The following is a 21,254-nucleotide window of genomic DNA, read 5'->3' on the forward strand; positions in this document are numbered from 1 at the left end:
AGGATCAAGAAAGCCAAGGTGCAGATGAAGCTGAACTTGGCAAGGAACTTGAAAAAGAACAGGAAGAAAATCTACAGGTACACTGATCAGAAGAGACAGGCCAAGGAGAGCCTACCCTCTCTGATAAGTGAGAAGGGAGAACTGGCTCCAGGAAATCTTACTGTGGCCATTGCCATCCAACATACAGTTGGGAACCAGGTTATGTTTATATCAGGTTCACAGTCCAACAGGAAAGAAAAAGTGTGGAGAAGCAGGCGTGGATACTGCTGTAAGTGCTGGCCCTGAATTCACCTCCAGGTTTGCCCAGCTATTCATTTAAGGACATCATTGGAACCTTTAAATTTGGACTCTACTTCAGATTTATCCCCACGATAAAACTGAGAATTAAGTGAATATCTCATGATTTAAAAACAAAAACAAAAACAAAAAAACACAGCCCCCAACAAATTGTTCTGGTAAATATCAACACTGCACAAACAGGCAGAGAAATAATTCAACAGAACCCTGATGCATGCATTCACATTTTAGTATTCATTTTCCTACCATAGCAAATTACCAATTCACATAGCTTAAAAAAGCATTAAAAAACTCCAGCAACAGCAACCTTCATATGGGTGTCAAGAGAAAAATGTGGAATTAAATAGGTAAAGGAGAAAGAACATCTGCTTTGGACCTTTGCTGGGTTCAGCACTAAGACCCCCGAAGAGAGGACAGCCTATAATTGCAGAAAAACTATTCTGGGGGGAGAATAGTGTTCTGTTAGCTGTCTGATAGGAAAACACGTCCCACAGTGTCAAACCTCTTCAGGTATTTGTTGAGTTCCACATAACCCTGCTGCACATCAGACATGGCCACTGCAGCCTCCAGCTGTGCTGCCAGTGGTGCCATGTCAGTGTCAAGCAGCTGCGTGACAGCACAGCGGTGTGCAGGGACAAAACCACCTGCATTTCCTCACAACCAAGGAAGACAGACGGACACATATAAATCACAGTAACATCTTTATTATCAAAATGCTTAATTGTCCAAAAATTTCTAGAAACAAAACAAAACACACAAGGCATTCCGCATCCTAATTCCTCTCCTCAAAAACAATCTCTAAAACATATCAGCAGTTCAGTGTTCATGTGATTAAAGCAGACAGAAAATGAACTGTAATTCAGTTTCAAAAAGCATTTTAGAAAGAACAGAAGAATATTATTTCTCTATAGCACAGTGCTATTTAAAACAATGCGGGCCTGAACTGACGAGCAATGCTCTCAAAGATACAATGCAATCAGTTCTTGGATGCAAAACTCGACTGACAGGAATGGAAATGGCCCATAAAAAAATGCACAATAAAAAATACAGAACTGAGCGTCAAAGACAAATGCTTAATTTATACTAAAAATACTGATTGCACACACAGCAAGAGGTAATCAGAACTGTAGTTATATGGTCTGCACATACAAAAGGCTAATTACTCGTGTACATGCAGATACGCTTTGTATCTTTAAATTCTTCCATTGGCATCTAGATGGTTTCTCTATAAGCCTACTTATAAATGATAGCTGCTCTCAAAGCTATTTTTATTTTCTCCAACATTCTGAATACACCTTCACAGGAAGAAGTTCAGAAATTCAATTATGTAAAAGATTAATGCTTAATATCAGCATTGACAATTCTATAATAGAAGCAGAGACATGAAATGCCTCATCTGAAACTTCTCCCCTTCCAATACTTGAAGGGAGAGTATAAACAGGAGGGGGTACGACTGTTTACGAGGGTGGATGGCAATACGACAATGGGGAATAGTTTAAACTGAGACAAAGGAGGTTTAGGTTGGATATTAGGAGGAAGTTTTTCCCCCAGAGGGTGGTGACGCACTGAACAGGTTGCCCAAGGAGGTGTGGATGCCCCATCCCTGGAGGCATTCAAGGCCAGGCTGGATGTGGCTCTGGGCAGCCCGGTCTGCTGGTTGGCGACCCTGCACATAGCAGGGGGTTGGAACTGGAAGATCACTGTGGTCCTTTTCAACCCAGGCCATTCTATGATTCCTTTATTCTATAATTCAATACCTTCCTTACAGCTGACTGGGAGAAATGCAGAGTGTCCTCATCAACCCAACCCCACTCAGCAATGCACCTGAAGAGTCCTCCTGAGGTGTGAAATGACTTTGGTGTGTAGGATCTGCTGGGGCAGGCATGGCCACCCTGTGACCCCTCAGCCAGGGCTGAGCTTCTGTGCTACTGAGATTCTGCAAATTACCTTCCTTAGTTAGCTAATATATCATAGTCAGTAATCTATGCTAAAAGGAAGGCACCTAAAGAATTACTTAACTGAAAAAGTGCTGGAAAACCACTTGGCCAGAAATTGTAGAAGCTGAGGCATTTTACTATGTACATTGCTTACGTTGGGATTAAGCCTCAAATTCTACCATCACAGCTTGTTCCTCCTGTCACCGTCACCTTCAGTCACTTCACAGGAGTCCCTCCCTGAGGGATGTTATATGTATCAAACAGAAAAATGTCACGCAATATAAATGATTGTCATAAGAGAAGAAGAGAAGGCTGCTGTGAAAACAGTTCTCAGCCTTTTTCTGTGTCCTCCTTCCCCACTGCAGGTCACTGCAGCAGTAAAAAGCAATCAGTCTGAGCTGTGTATTTACTTAGTTTTCTTGGAATGCCACCACTGAGCCTACTTGTGCAAGCCAGTCTCGCCTGCTGGAGAGCCCACATCTCCAGTAAAACTTACACACAGAAAGACCCCAACTGCAGCACACTCCTCCATACACACTGATTAGAGGATATGAATGCTGAACTGCATCTCCTGACAAGCAGAGGATTACAGAAAAGATGGATCTTTGGACAGAAAGAGTCCTGTACACAAAGTCATTCCAGACTGGGGCATCACAATGATTTTTCTTCAGCTCTGCACAGTTTAAAACAAACAAGCAAACATACCAAAAAAAAAAAAAAAAAAAAAAAAAAAAAAAACCCAGCACAAACAAGCTACCAAAAAAGGCACTGCAGAGATCTAATCTTCATGAACGCAAAACTGATTGATTAGATTCCAGCTGGCTCTGTTATATATTTGTATGCACTAGAGAAAGGAAATATAAAATCTGTCTGGTACCTGGGAAGTATTAATCATCATTCATATCACTGTCTACAGAACAGACTGAGGTAAAAGGCTCAGACTTCAAAGTCACCAAACAGATCTGGTGAGTGGGCACAGATGTGTATATATAACTGCTGCAAGGATTTGGCATCAACATGGCACTGCAAAGCAAGTTTTCATAAGGCACTTCATATGACATTTTAGTAGGGGGGTCAGTTCTTACAATGGCTCTGACAGACACGTATCTGATTTGAGGGGGAGAAGTCCTCCCTCCTCTTCAACAACTTCTTAGCATTTCTGCTTTGTCTTCGTCGAGTATAAAGGGAGAACAGAAGTCTTTGTTCTTCATGTACGCCTCCAGACCCTGAGAACGCGTGAAAATCGTAAGGTTAGGCTGTAAACACATCAGATTGGTCATGTGTACTGCTTCAAAGTCTCTGTAACGTGTACAAAGAATGACTGACTCCCAAAGGTAAAGGGCCACACAAAGGACAGACAACAGCAACTGTTCCCCAGTGAGAGCAGAAAGCACTTCAGCCATATGACCAGAGTTTGTGAAGGAGAAGCATAGATGAACTGTAAAACAGTGGAGCTCAGGAACAAGCCCTGCTGAGGAGGGTGAGGCACAGGGCAGGTGTGTCCTGAACTCATACTGGAACAATCCTAGCAAAGAAAGTCACGTTGTCTCTCACCTTTGTTTGATTCTTATAAGGCACCACCTGTGGTGAGCCAGCTACCTGCAGGCAGGAACTTAGCGAAGATGTAAAGGTATTCATTCAGTGGATCTCAACGTACAAATGAGTCCTAACGAAACTTCACCACCTCGTTACATCTCTCATTTTAGAAACTGCTGAAACCGAGATACGTGAAGGCCAAGCAAACCGCTCAAGAATGAGCCAGAGTGGAACTACAAATATAACACAAATCCTAGCTCCCTTTACCTTATCACTTCTGAGGAAGCACAGGCTAAAGAAATCTCATTTCTGTAAAGAAATCAGATGTATTCCTGCATACTCTTAAAAGTTTTACCACCACAGATAATTATTCTCACCTCTCCAAAGTAAGATACTAATGGAGAAATCTCACACACAGCCGGAGGATCTTCGGTTCCTGAAAGACTGAACAAGAGAACACTGGGTTAACTTCTTGCTATGCTTACAGAACAGTGTGTTGTCTCTGAAGGTTTGTCAAGAGTCAGACATCCAGAAGGATACGTTTGTTACATTCACATGCATCAGGTATCACTTGAATATAAACTATAAAAGGGAATTAGCAGGTTCTCATCAAAACAATTACATGACATTTTAAAAGGTGCTTTTCAAATAAAACAAACAACTTCTGGGTTTATTAAACTGTCAGTTGATGAAGTAATTGTCCCATGTAGTAAAAGTAGCTTTACATAGCTGTAGGAAGTATCTGAACTGGTAATTGCTGTACATCTGAGACTCTTGCTGGGCTTTAAAAACTGGGACCATAATCAGAAGAGGCAAGGATGACTACAAATTACAGCTCCTTGGGCTGGTTACACCCTGAGTGACAGAAAAGTCTGCTTCTATCTAAGGCAGTTGTCTTATTGTGTTGAAGTTGCTATAGGAGGAGCCGACTTGTGACCCCCAAGGCAGGAATCTCTGCCAGAGTAAAAGCAAAGGGTACTGTGCATTAGTGTCTGAAGTACTCACAACACTAATGGAGCAGTAGCAGATGTAAGAGGATGTTTGGAAAAGGCCAGGTGAACAGAACTCATACAAGTGATTGGACAAATGCTCTGTTTTGTAGAGCACAGCGTGCACGCCACCAGCCAGCCATCAGGCTTGGGAAGCCACGGGCAAAGAAGCTGCAGAGAACATCACTGAGGTTCACACCTGAGCTTCTCTGGTATCCTGCAGCCATCTTCATCCAGAAATCTGGCCCCAGCCTTGAGAGCCCAGCGGTAGTGCTGGGCCAGGAGGGACTGCCGAGCAGTGGTAGGGTTGTCTGTCTCAGCTGTGTCTGCATTTTTCAATGGCGAGAATTCCTCTTCTCTCAAAACTTCAAATGCCACAAAATTCCTATCAGCAAAGGGGAGAAAACAAGAATAACGAAAAACAAAGCTAGCCATCAGCTTTGTTCACAAAAAAGATGCAAAACCAACTTTCATGGGGAAGTGCTCATATATATTTTAAAGAGCAGTGATGTACACAGCCTGGGGCAGAGTCAAGCTAAGGAAAGCTAAGGAAAGTCCACCTCCCATCTGAGGAGTGAATAAGAACCAGGGTTGTATGACAGAAAAACAGAATGAGGTGCAATGCCTAAAGCTCAGGTACATGGCTGCGCTGTGCTACTCATAGCAGAGCACTGCACCCCTGGCTCAAAGAAACAGTCGCTTAGCGTGGGAGCCTGAGGGCAAGGAGTGACTCAGGACAGCAGTTTCCAGGTATGAGTAAGCAATACGGGAGGACATACAGTCAGATGTATGTACACAAGTTTACCAGAAAAGGGAACGCAAATAAAACCACAGCAGCGCCTCCATGTTTCTGTACTTCACACATGAAGAGCATCTGCCAAGTAATTTTTTCCATATTATCAAAAAAGTACATGAAATGGAAAAAAAAAAAAAAAACCATGAAGAAACTGCTTGCAGTTGTTTCAAAATCCATAGCTCTGCAATATTTCCACCAGACTGACTTTGCTTTCAAGTATATTTCCTTACAGATTGCATCAGTCAGGGAAACCTCATTTCCTTCACCTACAGTAAATCTTCTTAAAACAAAAACGCTGTCTCCAAACGAGATATTTCAGTTTCCCTCAGGTCTCTTTGTTGTTGTTGTTAATTTCAGCCTAGAGCAGAATCTTTGTTGCTGAATTCTAGGCTTTGGAAAAGAGGATTCATAAACTTATGGTAAATTCCTAAATTATTAAAAGTCCACATTCACTGAACACGGAGTACTTTGATACAGCTATCTCTGCTGTGCCTTAGAGCTTGGCAAAGCAACGTTTACAGCTCTGACAGCAACCTATCCCCAGGGGGCTCCAGCAGCCTGTTCTCTGAACACAAAGGGTGTGAACCGGTCTCAGCTCCTCATGCACCTCAAACCCAACAAAAGCTGCAGTTGTCATGGAAGCCACAATTACGAAAGGCCCAATTTCTGAGAATCTGAACATTCCAACATGCTCTTGTATCAAATGCCCACTATGCTTTCTGTTTCCTGCCTTCTTTCTTCCATAGGGCCAGCAGAGGGAGGGCCAACCAAATCATCCTCAGCAAAATGAACACTTCCCAAAGAACAGTCAGAGCAAGCCAGCTCTGCACACAAAGACTCAGTGAACGCACTGTCAGTGCCTGCAGAGCTACTGCCATACTGCAGCGTGGCAGATCCAACAGTCTCTCTAACACAAACTACACACAATCTGTCAAGGTCTTCTACAACTTACAGTCATTCAAACAAACATTGAAAAGGGGGAAAAAAAGAGCACTTCTGCCACTAACTTAGAGAACTGGAACACATCAAACACAAACTTCTCCAGCTTTATTCCATTCGGTTTTAGTGGTTTTACCAGATTTCCCTCCTCATCAATGTAAGGCACCTTCTTTATGGCCACGTGGTGCTTCAGCTGGGACTCGTGTTTTCTGCAAAAAGGAGGACAAACAAGTTCATTTACTTCATGCCCACTCTGAGGAAAGAAGTACATTTCTGGGAAGCAGACGGTTTATTACTACTCCAGGTCATATCTCAACTGTTGTGGATGTTGACCTGAAGTCACATCCAGGAAACACTTCACTGAGCAAAGCAGCCCAGACACCTGCATGGCAGGCAGCCGGGGCGCTCCACTCCTAATGCACAGCGTGACATTATAGGGTAAAGCAAAAGGTGCACTCCGTGTGCATAGCTGCAATCACAGGCAGAGGGAAAAAAGGTAACCCGAATTGTTATTTGACCAGGACGAAAGTGGAGCAGAGCAGATCCTTCACACAAACAGATCAAGCTCTTCTGGAATACCGTCTGCCTCAGCACTAGACAGAAATGAAATTAGGTCTCCTTTAACTGTCCCCACACCTTTAGACTACATCAGTTTCTTATCTTCGCACAGCAACAAACCCCACAAGAAAAGAGTACCTCCAGTCCAGGGTCAGAACCAAAACTAAGGGAAGAAAGCTGCTCAGTGAATGCCCAGTATCACATTCCTGTTTCCCAATTCCAAGGTCCAGTCCTCTGCCAGCCTCACCCACACCCCCATCCAATTGTCCAAAGGGATACAGCATGGCTGACAATCGAAAATCCTCAAAGTGAGTGGTATGGTCAGTGATGCAGCCCATGTGGCTGCTCATCCCTGCAGGCCCAGGAAGGTCAAAGCACTGGTTTATCCCAGGTGATTGAGCTACAGCACAGCACGCAAACTCTCTGTTGGATAAGGCATAAAGAGCATGCCGGGGTGACCAGCAGCAGACACAGCTGTTTGGGACTTTCTGGAGGAGAGAGGAGGTGAAGAGCAGAGTACGAAGTATCCGTAACTACAACACGGGAAATGGGAACATCCACTGTGCACAGCTGCCTGGCAGTTCTGCTGGAACTTACTGGGCCACTGTCTGCAGAAACTCAACAGTGAAGAAATGGTTGCAGATATTGCCAACGCTGTACATCAGCCCCCCATCAGGTCTTCGCTGCTGCGCAGTCTCTGGGCTGATCTCACTGTACTCCACCACCACATGAGAGACCCCATCCACACGGCACACCACCCCAATAGGCTCTGTGGGGTAGGCCTTCTCCACCACCTGCAGCCACAGGACAGAGGGCTTATCACAAGGAGGAAGAAAATGCCAACAATATTCAAACTTCCACGCACAAATTGGCCTACAAGACATTGCTGTACACAGAGTGGCTGGAAGACTGAGTGGAAGAAATGGACACGGGGTCCACGCTGAACACGAGCCAGCAGTGCGCCCAGGTGGCCAAGAAGGCCCACGGCATCCTGGCTTGTGTCAGCAGCAGTGCAGCCAGCAGGAGCAGGAGGGGATCGTCCCTCTGTACGGCACTGGTGGGGCCGCACCTCAGTGCTGTGCTCAGTGCTGGGCCCTCACTGCAGTGCAGACGTGGAGGCCCTGGAGCGTGTCCAGAGATGGGCATGGAGCTGTGAGGGGTCTGGAGCACAGGTGTGATGGGGAGCAGCTGAGGGAGCTGGGATGGGTCAGTGTGGAGAAGAGGAGCTCAGGGCAGACCTTATGGTTCTCCACAGTTCCTGAATGGAGGCTGTGGAGAGGTGGGGGTCAGCCTTTCCTCCCAGGTAACAGTGACAGGACGAGAGGGAATGGACTCAATTTGCAATAGGGGAGGTTCAGGTTGAATACTAGGAAACATTTCTTCTCTGAAAGAGTGTCAGGTATTGGAACAGGATGCCCAGGGTGGTGATGGAGTCACCATCCCTGAAGGTGTACAAGAAATATTTAGATGTTGTACTAAGGGATGTGGTTTAGTGGGGAAACAGGTGGGGGTGGTAGGTGGACGGCTGGACTGGATGATCTTGGAGATCTTTTCCAATCTTAACAATTCTGTGATTCTATGTTTCTAAGTCTGTTTCCTATTCCACTCTGGAAAGACAGAAGGGAGTCCTACAAGTACCCTTCCAGGAAGGGGACTGTGAGTTCAAAACAGGCATTTCAGACTGCCACGTCTAAGTCTGCTCCGAGCAAGCCGTCATTAGGCAGACATCTGAACACATCAAAGCTCACCCTGAGGTCTCAACTCTGCTCACCCCCTAAGGTCTTATCTCTGTGGGCAATCAGCCCAGCATTAGCACCACCTCACCTTGGCACCACAATCTGCTCCTTTGGCAACACAGAAGCCTATGAAGACTGGATCTGCCATTTTGACAAGAATGTTGTCTACACAGTACACGTGGACATACTGGATACCACGCTGCTTCATGTCATCCAAGATCTTATTATCCACCAAAGCACGATATAAGCCACCATTGCCATCTATAACGTAGGAGAAAAGAGGAGGCCCTGGTTAATTAGTGACTTCGCAAGGCTTATTTTGTGACCAGCAGAGCAAAGGCTAAAAGTACTGAACAGATTTTCCTGAATAGCAAAGCAGGAAATGTTTTCTAGCCAAGAGTCAGTGCCAGTGGGTTTCACTTCCAGCTCTGACGCAGGCTCAGTTCAGACAAGGCTGTCCCCCCCAAGCCCAGTTCCCTCATCTGCAAAGCAGGGCTACTGGTATCAGCCTCACAGGAAAGCATTACAAAAGTTGGAAGTGTTGTTAAGACCCTCAGAGGAAAAACACTGAAGGGCAAAACACTGTAGTGGGTGGGAAAAGGCTATAACATTTCTTCTCTTCCAGTGCAGTGCGAAAGCACATTTAAAACTCAACCTGGAGAAAAAAAGACTGAAGTCAGTATTATCCTCTGTGTAATTTGCCCCCCTTGCAACGACCCAGTGCCCTTTCAAAGGCTGGAACTCCATTTGCACATCTGTTTATCACAAATCGCCCTTTTGTGGTCACCCCTTTAACACTCCTGTCTGCTCTGAAGAACCATTCTGCAGCCTCAAAAGTCACAGTACTGCAACACAGCCCCAGAAGGACTGCCCCCACCGAGTCTCCTGCCATATCCAGGTCCCGAGAAAAGGAGAACTTTTCAACATGAAACATTTCAATCATTTTGGAAAGAGTTTGTCTTCTTACTCCGTGCTGCTTTTTCCCCCATTTCTCACTATCAGCCCTGAAAAGGAACCTTCAGCCAGGTGGGTTTTCTCCACACCCTGACAGCATCACTTCTGAGCAGCCAGCAGCTCCGAGCTGGTGCAGTGAAGGGAAAGGAGCTGCTCTACTGACAGCTCCATCCGGGGAAGCAGCACCCCAGGGACAGCATCCTGGGGCCTCTTCCCTTGAACGCAGGCTGGTCCAAAACCACAGCAGTCCCACTCTTCCTAATCCTGACAATATTCCCAAACTTTTATTAAAAAAAAAAAAAAACAGGCAATGTGGACAAAACTCCAGCAAGAACTAAACAGAGGTTGCTACGTTCTTGATTACCATCCCAAAACATCTAATGGAACTCACCCATGCTAACTAGAGGCACTGACACTGACCTCCCAAGGCTGCTCCTGTGTGCCAAGGATGGCTAACAGTAATTTTCAGCACAGGTTACTGCACCAAATAAGGGCAAACAGCAAGGTACCTGGAGCCATAGCAATTTTCCCCTTCTCCTCCAAGATGGCCTTCCCATCAAAGGTGACAGCTGGCAGCATCCTCTGTTCAAACATGATTACATTGGCTTTATCCAGGTTGAAGTAGCTGTGTTTTACAAAGAACTCCTCTGTTGGCCCCAGCGTGAACTCACTTGTCATGATGTACCTGGGTAGGAGCAGGTGCAGAGCAAGGAACAAGAAAAAGAACAAACTACACGTGGGACATGGAAGGGAGGAAACCTTAGGATGTTAAACAAGAGACAGTGGGGTATGTTGAGTTCTGCTGCTCAGCTACATGCCACTTCTCCAGAACCCATCCCGCAGGAAGGCTGTGCAAAAGGACTCAAAAGCAATCCTACCCACAGGCTTAGCTCCAGCCAGGACAGAAAAGCACTTCTCTAAACGTGTATAACATCTGCAAATACAAGTCAGCTCCAAGAGTGCAAAGAATGGCACAAAAGGTTCATTCACTTCAGTTTCAAATCAAAACCAAGGGACCTCAGCTTCTCCTCATACATCTTCCCTTCTAGACCCTCTCCCATCTCTGTAGCCCACCAGTAGTTTTATGCCTTTATGCTGTGGCACTCAACCCTGCACACAGTGCTCCAGGAGAAGCTGCACCAGTGCAGAGCAGAGCATCACGTACCTGTCAAGCACTTCACAATTTGGTATAGGTGTATGTGGCCCTCTACTAGCACAACAGAGTATCCATAGTCTGCACAGGAGAGCCTAGACCTCATACACACACTGATTTTACATATTAATACAAATTTACGTATTTGCAGCAGCCAGCTGTCTCTTCAACCCACGGGAGGTAAATTGTAAACACTATCAGCAGATGTTGCTGATGGTTCCAGCAGCACCAGGGATGGATACATTTGCAATTCAGGTCATGTAGATATAGCTTTAGAAAGAAACATACAACCTCGAGTTGAATCACTTTCAGTCTCCTGCTTGTAAAACAATGTGCCATCCTGAAGACCTGAGACATATATGCTCCTTCATCCTTCCCACACCCTGCCCCAGGCCAGACAGGGATTTTGTAATGGTATCTCTTTATAGGGTAAGGGTGAGCACCGGGCAGAGAACATTCCCAGAGCCACACAGCAGTGCCTTTCTCCCTCTCACCCACCCCATCCCAGAGGGAACTGACGTTCTGCACCTTGCAGAGCTAGGCTCTGTGGAAGCCTGGAGGCTTTTGAAAGCAACTTGCAGCCAGGAGAGAAGGCAGACAGCTGCAAACAACAACAGCAGGAGGGAGCCTAAAAATGGAGCACAGCAAGCATTTACTATTGAGGAAGGGAAGAGTTTTATACTGTGCCTGAAGATACACACACACAGTCTCAGTATGGTGTGATTTCTCACTCCAGAGAGGAACCTGAGAAAGTACAGCACAAACGTACATATCTCAAACAAAGGATCTGAAATGGGCACTGAAAAGTGCTGTTTACTGCATCGTAAGGTCTGCACTTGAAACACAGACACAGTACGGTGGTCAGTGACTCTCCAGGGCAGTGCTCACTGCAGGCAGTGATGGCGTCACGGCCCACCCCTGCACACCTCTTCCAGCTGCTGGGATCTCACACGCTGCCAAAGCTCTCCCCTGGCATGTCTCTGCATGGCACCTGTCAAGGCACTTCGAGAAGACAAGACAGGCAAGACTGTAAAGCAAAGACCCCCACACAGCGAGTCCATGGCTTCAGCCCACCTACCAGGGGATGGTACACTTGCAGTGGTGCCTCTGGCCAGCGAGCTGCTCCACTTTGCGGATCCTTTCTGCTTGGATCTGATACAAGGTTTTGCCACTGGGCAGTCCCACATTGTACATGCCCTTGGGGTAGCTCACTCCCAGGCGGGTTCCTTGTCCTCCAGCCAGCAGCAGCACTGCCACTTTGTTCTGTGAGATCTGGTGCAAACCTTGGACAGGAGAAAGAAGCCAAAGAGAACATGAGAATCACAAGGACAGTCCACATCCTGTGCCCTTCCCCTGAGCCTTTCTACAGAGCTCAGGCAACAGCCAGAAGCTGTTCCTTGCCAACTGCTGGTAGTTCAGAGAGCAAAATGGTGCTGTATGCCATATTGAAACAAATCACCTCTCTGATACACGTTTCCTTATCTGAAGCAGCAGATGGTGTAACAACAGGAAACAGCTGTGAGTGCAGCTTAGCATGTTCACACTGGACATTAGAACAGAAATGATTTACTGGGAAAGTTGTGCATCCCTGGAAAAGACATGCAGAGAAGTGGGGGCAACCATCCCTTGGGGTTTTCAAGACTCAGATGAAGCCCTGCTGAGCTGCCTTAGGGCTGGGGCACTCCTGTTCAAAACAGGGACGTCTTTCAACACTCGGACTCAGACATAGGGACCAAAAACACTGCATTAGAAAGAAATCAGAATCATTATTTTTATGCTCACATTTAAATAATAATCTGTTTAAATGAGCAGTAAGAAGGAAAAAAACCAACTGCTGCTGTAAAAACCTGTCTTGGTTTTAATTCTGTTTTAAGATCTAGCTTTCAGCAGTAAAAACACAGACGTAAGTCACCTCTGTCACTGTAATAATACTGACGACTCCCACCACAGTGGTAGGACCATGTTTCTGCCTCCATATTCTGTCTCCCTGTAGGTCACCATGCTGGGTCAGGCAGCCTGAAGGAAGCCAATGACACAGCACTGCCATCACTTTGCTGCAGAGAAGGACTTTGAATTCACAGGATCACAAAACATCGGTTGGAAGGGACCTCTAGAGATCTGTAGCCCAACCTTTGGCTTCAGGTGGGATTAGGAGAGCTTTCTAGGGGGAAACCTGCACCTTGGTCTAGGGGTTTCAAAGGTTCAGGAGGTTCTTGGCTAGACAGGAAAGCCTGAATGGTTGAAACTTCAAATTAAAAAGGCACAGACAACAGTACTGTGAGAGCTGTACATTGAGACACAGCTCTACTACAGCAAAGCCCCAAAATCCAAGTTCTGTAGCAGCCATGAAAGCAAAAGAAGCACAAATTTATGCAACAAAGCCCAAACAATTAATGGTTCCACTGAACCTTTACTGAACTCCCTACTGCAGAAGACGTAACAAAGCCCACTGCAGCAGCTCTCAGGTATTAGCTTTGCCACTATGTTTTGCTACCAGCCGCAGCTGAGTGCTTGGCACACCGTTTGCACTGGCTGCCAGACCAGGAGCTCCACACAGCCCCTGTTGTACCAGCAAAGCTACACACCAACCCGCAAGGATGGAGGGGTGAGCGATTAAACACCAGTTCAGGGGTCGGCAGGGATGAGAAAGTTACCAACTGTGGTTAGGAACCAAAGCTAAACTCCAAAGCTCAGTATGGATCACGGTGGTGGCAGGGAATGGAAAGTCAGCCCTGTAGCTGAAGCAGCAAGTGTTACCATGAGTGAAATGCAGCTGCACACATTCTGCTTGTTGTCTCCCCGTGCTGTATCCCAAGAAGTGGGAAAACAACCGTTATGGTTCTGCTGAGCTCCAGCAGCACAGCTAGCTGCCACTTTGCAAGCAGAAGCCTCGTGTGTTGTCAATTTATCCCTGGACAAACTTGACTCAGCCTCTCCACAGTAATGATAAGCCTCTCATAAAGCAAGATAAATAGTGGTGTCCAAGCAAAGAACAGCCCTCAGCCATTACCACCAGCAAAAAGCAGGCTTGTTGTCACACCCGTGATCAAGGACTGCACTGAATGAATTGCTCTCCAGTGATGGCCAACCACATTAAAAACCCAACAGCAGATGGCCGTGGGCCCAGAAACCGAGCAGTGCTCAGAGCAGCAGCAGGACACAGCCAGTCACAGCTGCACAAGTGCCACAGAACTGCAGCATAAGGCCTTCACAGCAGACAGTGAATACGTACATCACCACGCAGGTGATTTGCTTCTCTGGATACAAGAAGTGCCTGGCTCATTCACAGCTGCAGCAGCTGTGTACATTGCTGCCTCTCCGGGACGCACACCAAGTCACAGAGCAGCTGCAGTGTGGGCTCACAGCCTCTGTCCCACATAGGGCTTCTCTGCACTCCAAGACTGAGAATACGTTAGTGTTTGTCCTTACAGAGGGCAGGTATCTTTATGTCTAAATTGGAGAGAGATGGACTATTTGGTGGATAAGGAATGGGTTGGATGGTCGCAGCCAGACGGTTGTGGTCAGCGGCTCTATGTCCAGGTGGAGGCCAGTAATGAGTGGTGTCCCCTGGGGGTCCATATTGGGATCAGTGCTCTTCAACATCTTGATCAATGACACAGACAGCGGGATTGAGTGCACCCTCTGCAGTTTGCAGATGACACAAGGCTGAGTGCAGCTGATATAACAGAAGGAACGGATGCCATCCAGAGGGACCTGGACAGACATGAAAGGTGAGTCCATGTAAACCTAATGAAGTTCAACAAGGCCAAGTGTGAGGTGCTACACCTAAGTCAGGGTAATGCCAGATATTAATACAAATGGGAGAAGAACTCCTTGAGAGCAGCCCTGCAGAGAAGGACTTGGGGGTCCTGGTGCACAAAGAGCTGGACACGAGCAGCAGTGTGCGCTCACAGCCCGGAAGGCCACCAGCGCCCTGGGCTGCACCCACAGAGGGCTGGCAGCGGGCAGGGAGGGGATTGTCCCCCTCTGCTCTGCCCTCGTGAGGCCCCATCTGCAGTACTGCGTCCAGGCCTGGGGCCCCCAGCACAGGAAAGACGTGGGGCTGTTGGAGCGGGTCCAGAGGAGGCCACGAGGACACTCAGAGGCTGCAGCACCTCTCCTGCAAAGACAGACTGAGGAGCTGGGGGTGTTCAGCCTGGAGAAGAGAAGGCTGCAGGGAGACCTCACTGTGGCCTTCCAGTACATAGAGGGAGACAGACTCTTTACACAGTCTGATAGTGACAGGACAAGGGGGAATGGCTTTCAACTAAAGGAGGTGAGATTCAGGTCACATGTTAGAGGGAAGTCCTTTCCTCAGAGGGCAGTGAGGCGCCGGCACTGCTGCCCAGAGCTGTGGGTGCCCATCCCTGGAGGTGCCCGAGGCCGTGGATGGGCCCTGGGCAGCCTGAACTGCCAGCCCACAGCAGGGGTGGTGATGGGGACTTTGAAGGCCCTCCAACCCAACTGTACTGCAATTCTGTGATGTTATGATTCTACAGTAAATAAAATAAGGACAGCATCTGAAAGTATCTGTGCTTGATTTATGTCATCGTCCATAATGCTGCCTAGAAAGCATGACCACTTCACGTCTGTAGTTAAGATCCAGAAAGCAAGTCTGTATGCGCTAAGACTTATGTCCCAGAGACAATGACAGATGGATTATTTTTTTTTTAATCTTTTTAACTATTTAAAAATATCTTGGGTGTTCTCAAGAATAACTTCTGGATTGCTTGGATCCTTTAAGAATTGCTTTTTAATCACAAAAGGGGGAAGAGGAAAAGGACAAGAGATCAGTTCTCACTGTTGGGTCCTCACCCGAAGATGACATGCTGCAGGTGGGAGCTGCTGGGAGTTCGAATGCCCACACACAAAGCATGGGCGAGCTCAGCTGAGGGGTGACACCAATCCCTGGGGGAAAGGCTGCATCAGAGACACGCAGCCCCTGGTTAAGGCGGCTGGCAAGCCGTGCATGAGGGCCTGGCTGGGACCAGGTCCCATTCTGCTCATGTCCCAGCTCAACACCACCAGTGGTTCACTAGAAAGGAAGGACCTTGGGAGCCTGTGTCCTCCCAGGGGCACACAGAGGGAGGAAAGCCTGTGACAATGCCACTCACTGCTGCAGGGAATGCTGCCCGGGGCTCTGCAGCACACCCTGGGGAAAGGCAATGCGCGCATACCAGCCTCCAGGCCAACTCTGCTGGGGGTCAGCACCACCAGGTTTTGCTCCCAGGGATTAAAAGAAGGGCTGATTCTCAGCTCCAGCATTAAACTGGACCGTAAAAAACAAAGCAATGTGAAATTTAAGAACTGCATCCCCCTCTCCTGGTGGAAATCAGAAGCGGCCTGCAGGCTAGATAGAGATCAGGGTGATGGATTTTAGGGCCAAGTGACTTTTGTGGGGTGCTGGCAGTCAGTCCCAGTCACATGGGGCGTTCCGAATTCCCACCAGTGAGAACTGCTTGCAGCAAGGAAGGCCAGCCCCACACTGTGCCTTGCTCACTGCTGACACTGGCACAAGTCAGCTGGGCCAGCCCCCCTCTGGGCTGGAGCTGAAGACGAGGGACCTAGCTGTCTAGTCTAGTAAAGTAGTTAAATTAACTGTGCAGCTCTGACCTAGATCAATCCACCCCTAAAATTCATTGCTCCTCAATCTGACATCAAGCCTGAGGCAGCAAGCACGATCCTCACAGGTCTGCTCCCAAGCCCTCCTCGGCACTCCTGCGTGGCTGCTATGGGCCCAGACAGCTGCTGCCACTCTGCTCGGATGTGGAAGGCTCTGTGCAGAAAGGCCTGGTGGGACGTGTCAGCACCACCGCCGGAAAACCTGCCTGGGCACAAATGCCTGTGACTGCTAACCAGGAGCCAGCCCAGACACGGGGCAGAACCGACGCCGGACCCCAAAGAACTCTGCCCCAGCAGCGGGGCAGCTGCCTCATCACCACTCAGCCCCATCTGAGGAGTCTGACACATCAGAAAAGATCTTCTGCCCTGGAACCTCATCACTTCTATTTCTGCATTTTTGTTTCCGTTTGGAAATTTTTACTCCTCTGCCCACACGGCCCCACGTCTTCAGTGGCAGCTGCGGGCTGGGACTGTGCAGACGGTTGCCACATTTCAGGATATTCCTTCGGCCACAGCTGTTTTTCTCTTGTTTTCTTTCAGTTTTGCATTGATTTACTTATCAAACAGCACTGCTGTACTTTGTAAAGAAAAAGGGGACGTGGCTTTGAGAAGAAACAGGCTGCACGCTCAGAAAGAAAACATGAGATGTGTAATACACATATGATGGGGAGGGAGAAGCACAGCACCCCACCGCACACAGCCCAGGTCTGAGCACCACCTCTCCCACCAGCCCAACCCTTCGTGGTCCCAGGAGGTGAGCAGGGAAAGCTGCCAACTCCAAAAACAGTTTCTTGGCAAGCCATGCGGTGCCCCGCAGCTCAGCAGAGGGATGCAGGCAGGCTGGCTGGGTTGGCCTCGCCAGGCACACGGAGTCTCTGTGCCTCAGGTGAAGCTGCCCATCCGCTGGCCAGGCCTGCCCCGGCTCAGCAGCCACCAGGGGTGATGCAGGAACTGCAACACACGCAAAGTCAGAGGACACAGAGAGCAGAGCTGTCCTGCGCCCATCCGCCCTCCTCTCATCGACCCTTTCCTGTCTCCTACACTACCTGCCACGTCAGCACTTCTCTACTCTGCTCTCAAGTCTCATCTTCCCCCTGGGACAGAGGCCCCGTGCTAACACCGCACTGCCCTCAGCACAGCTGCAGCCCACAGCACGGCGCGTGCTCTGCTGCAGCTCTGGGCCCAGCAGCAATGCTCACTGTCTATATTTGTGTAAACACTGCCGTTCCGCATCCTGCCGACCCCGTGCCTCTCCAGTCCCTGCTGCTGCATTTAATTGTTTGAAGCATAAGTTAAATACGTTGGCCCCAAGCGCCTGGGCAGCCCTTGTCCTGAGCTGGGGACACGACCGGCCGTCTTCAGGGCTGGGCCCGGCAGGTCCTCACACCAACACAGCTGTCACCCCACCGCCAGCCTCGCCGGCATCCTCCCCTCGCAGCAGATCAACACCACGCGCTGTGACAGTCAGCACGGGTACAGAGGCACAGCCGTCACGGCGGCTGCTGGCCGCTCCCCCGACGTGACGCCGCTTCGCCCCGCCGGCAGCAGCGCAGAGCCGGGACTCGGCCGGGACCCACCCGAGCACCGCAGCCACGAGCAGCGCCGGGGATGGCAGCGCACGGCTCGCGCGGGCAGCGCGGGGCGCCTCACGGGCAGACAGCGCTATTTGCGGCACTCCGTTGTGCAGGCGCTGTGCTCGCGAGTCCGCCCTGACAACACCTTCCTGCCAACCTCAGCAACAGCTGCGGCCTCGCAGCCTCGCCAAAACCCAGCGGTTTTAGAGACCACGCTTCGCCGGGCCGATGAGCACCGACGGGCACCGCCTGCGGCCCCTCCGAGCCCCGCGTCCGTTGCCCCCGGCGGCGATACCCCCCCGCCCGCTCACCTTCGTCCTCCCAGCGCTGCAGCGCGGCGGGGCCGCAGTGCCGGACGCTGCCCAGGACCGCGGCGGGCAGCGGCTCCACGCGGCCGTCCAGGCGCTCCAGGCGCTCCCGCGGCCGGGCGCAGGCCGCCGCCAGCCGGCAGTGCTCTCCCAGACCCGGCGGCAGCGCGGCCAGCAGCTCCGCGCGCTGCGCCGGGTCCAGCTCGGCCCAGAAGCGCAGGAGGTGGCCCTGCCCGGCCCGCTCCAGCCGCGCCCGCACCTCCTCGGGCGGCTCCATCCTCGCAGCGCTGCCGAACGGCCGCGGCGGACCCGGGAGGCGGCGGGGCGGGGCCGGGCGGCTGCCTGCCCCTACTCGGCCCTGCGGCTACCTCTCCGTCTCCCTCTTCCTCTCCCTTTCCCTCTCCTCCCAGCCCCGCGCCTCCCGCCCGGCCCTGCAGGGCATATCGCTGTCGGAGTCTGCGCCTGTTGCAGTGAAAGGCGTTGGGCTGTTGGCGTGTATCCGCCGAGGACAGCGGAGGAGCTGGGAACTTCGTGCTCGGGAAGCTGGCAAGGATTACACCCCTTCTTGCATTTGCACACGAAGCATCAAATTCTCGGCATTATTTCAGCACGGCACACGGCCTCTTTTTTTCACTTTCTTACAAATTGGAGTGATGTTCCCCTTTTTCTGGTCCCTGGGGACTTCACCTGACAGCCATGACTTTTCTAATGTGATGGAGAGCGGCTCAGCAACCACATCAGCCCTGGGATGCATGTCATCCAGCCCCATAGACTCGTATACATTCATTGTCATGAGTCAGTCTCGGACTTGCTCTGCCCTTACAGTGCGGGGGAATTTGCTCCCCCAGTTCCTAGCTAGAGGTTTTGGGATGTGAGGTTCAGGGATGTGAGAAATACAAGAATCTTGGCTGCCAGTGAAGACTGAGGCAAAGAACCCACTGGATGCCTCAGCCTTCTCTATGTCTGTTGCAGCCAGTTCTCCTTTCCCATCTAGCAGAGGTACTCTTTGGTCTGTCTCTTCTCACCTCTGTACCTGTAGAATCCCTTCTTGTTGAGTTTAACGTCCCTCACCACGTGCAATTCCATCTGCACCTTGGCATTTCTGATCCTATCTGACATCCAGACAGCATCCCTGTACTCTGCCCAGGTGACACATCCTCGCTTCCACTGCCTGTCCGTGTCCTTATCCCTCAGTCTGACCAGCAGCTCCTTGCCAAGCCATGCTGGATTCCTGCCTCCTCTGCTTGTTTTCCTGTACTGGGAGACAACAAGCTCTTGTGTGCTCAGAAAGAGTTTAAGAACTCTTCCTTGAAGAGTAGCCAGCTTTGCTCCACTCCTTCGTCTCCAAGGACAGCTTCCCAGGGGACCTCACTGAGGAATTCCTTAAACAGGAATTTGCTCTCCCCAGGTTCAGGGTCCTGACTTTGCTTTTTGCCAGGCCCATCCTCCTGAAAACCACAGACTTGACTCACTACAGCCCAGAGTGCCTCCGATCTCAACCTCTTTAATGAGCTCCAGCTCCACAGATGCTTTCCTTCTGCTTGGTTTGTCTAGTACCTGCACCAGGATGTTCTCAAACACACTCCAGGGGTCTTTCAGTTTGCCACGCTGCTTTCCCAGCAGATATCCAGGTGGTTAAAATCCCCCATCCATACAACAGCCTGCAGGCACAGCACTTTCTGCAGCTGAAGCAAGAAGGCCTCAGCTGCGGGTCGCCCCGCTCAGGTGGCCTTTGGTAGACCTGGCTGCCAGCTGTCCCGTGTTGGTCCAGTCCCAGATTTTCACCCACAACCTGATTGTGGAAGTTTCTGAGAAGTGGCTCTTCGCACTCCATCTGCCCCTTAACATAGAGGGCAACTCTTCTGCCCCTCCTGCCCTGCCTATCTCTTCTGAAAAGCCTGTGGCCAATTGGTCCCTCCACACGTTCAGTGCCTGCATAAACACTATGGCCTTGCATAAACACTGACCCTTGTAAACACACTGTCATCAGAGAAAGCTCTCAGATCCAACTTACAAATTTCAGCCTGCCTTTTTCCAGTGTAACTCAGAGCAGCCCCTGCTGCACAGCTGTGAAGGAACGCAGCACGCTTCTCTGCTATCTCAGCTCTCCCAGAGCAGCTTTGTCCTCCTGCAGGGTGTCCCCCCTGATTCCACAATCCATTGCACGCATGTGGGTTGAAATTTTCCTCTGTAAAGGGATAAAAATAGAATCTCAGCTTGGATCGGGCATATCAGGCAGGACAACCTGAGAAAGCAGGATGCAGGTAAGTATGGGACGAACAAAACACAAACATGTGGGTGAAATGGGAAAAACATCATCAGAAAGCTCCAGAACCCCTGAAGAAGAGAGAAAGCAAACACTGCTCTGTGCGGTGCCAGCAGTGGGCTGGGGCAGGATATCTCAGGATATCTTACCTGGGACGTGACAGAGCTCCTTCGTTTTAGGACTCTGCTTCAACAGGTAAGAATCCACCGATGTGTGCTGCAGAGAAAAGCAAATTTACGGCTGTCCCCTGAGCAAAACAAGGGGTCGGGTAGCTGATGTCTGTGGCATTACCTTTGCCCTTCGCTGCTTCTGTGTCTGCTAAATGGAATGGCTGCCATTTGCTGAAAGGTAGCAGCAGTGGGTAACAGAGCCTGGTTAGCCTGGTGCCTGCCTTGGTGTCCACGCTCCAACGTGACACACCACCTGGGGACGTGTTGTGCTCCCGGCTCATGCCCCTATTCCTAGCCCAATGAAGTGCCTGTTCTGCTGAGCTATGCGTGCTGCAGGTAAGGAGACAGACCCCTCTGTCCCACAGCCACCCACCCCAGCCCCCTCGCAGCCCTTGTGACAGCCGGTAGGCGCCAGCCCG

The 21,254-nt window shown here is 49.8% G+C and overlaps 1 protein-coding gene across 1 annotated transcript; it reads right to left on the bottom strand.

Moving 5' to 3' along the window:
- Window positions 1–985: 985 nt before the first annotated feature.
- UAP1L1 (UDP-N-acetylglucosamine pyrophosphorylase 1 like 1) lies at window positions 986–18,701 on the bottom strand. The gene is made up of 9 exons (XM_415568.8): window positions 18,403–18,701; window positions 11,974–12,178; window positions 10,252–10,427; window positions 8,877–9,049; window positions 7,650–7,846; window positions 6,563–6,703; window positions 4,959–5,144; window positions 4,148–4,214; window positions 986–3,460 (listed from the first exon to the last, which is right to left on the bottom strand). Exons 1-9 carry the CDS (start codon window positions 18,674–18,676, stop codon window positions 3,374–3,376), a joined length of 1,506 nt encoding a protein of 501 aa, XP_415568.3. The 5' UTR covers window positions 18,677–18,701; the 3' UTR covers window positions 986–3,373.
- Between the last annotated feature and the right edge of the window lie 2,553 nt (window positions 18,702–21,254).

Source organism: Gallus gallus, chromosome 17 (assembly GCF_016699485.2).
Source record: "Gallus gallus isolate bGalGal1 chromosome 17, bGalGal1.mat.broiler.GRCg7b, whole genome shotgun sequence".
Lineage (NCBI taxonomy): Eukaryota > Metazoa > Chordata > Aves > Galliformes > Phasianidae > Gallus > Gallus gallus.

Coding starts and splice junctions, on each gene's coding strand:
- UAP1L1 (XM_415568.8), bottom strand. CDS start 18,676: ATGGAGCCGCCCGAGGAGGTGCGGGCGCGGCTGGAGCGGGCCGGGCAG. Junction 12,179..18,402: donor GCAGCGCTGGGAGGACGAAG/GTGAGCGGGCGG, acceptor CTCCTGTCCAAG/GTTTGCACCAGATCTCACAG. Junction 3,461..4,147: donor TAGTATCTTACTTTGGAGAG/GTGAGAATAATT, acceptor ACGCGTTCTCAG/GGTCTGGAGGCGTACATGAA.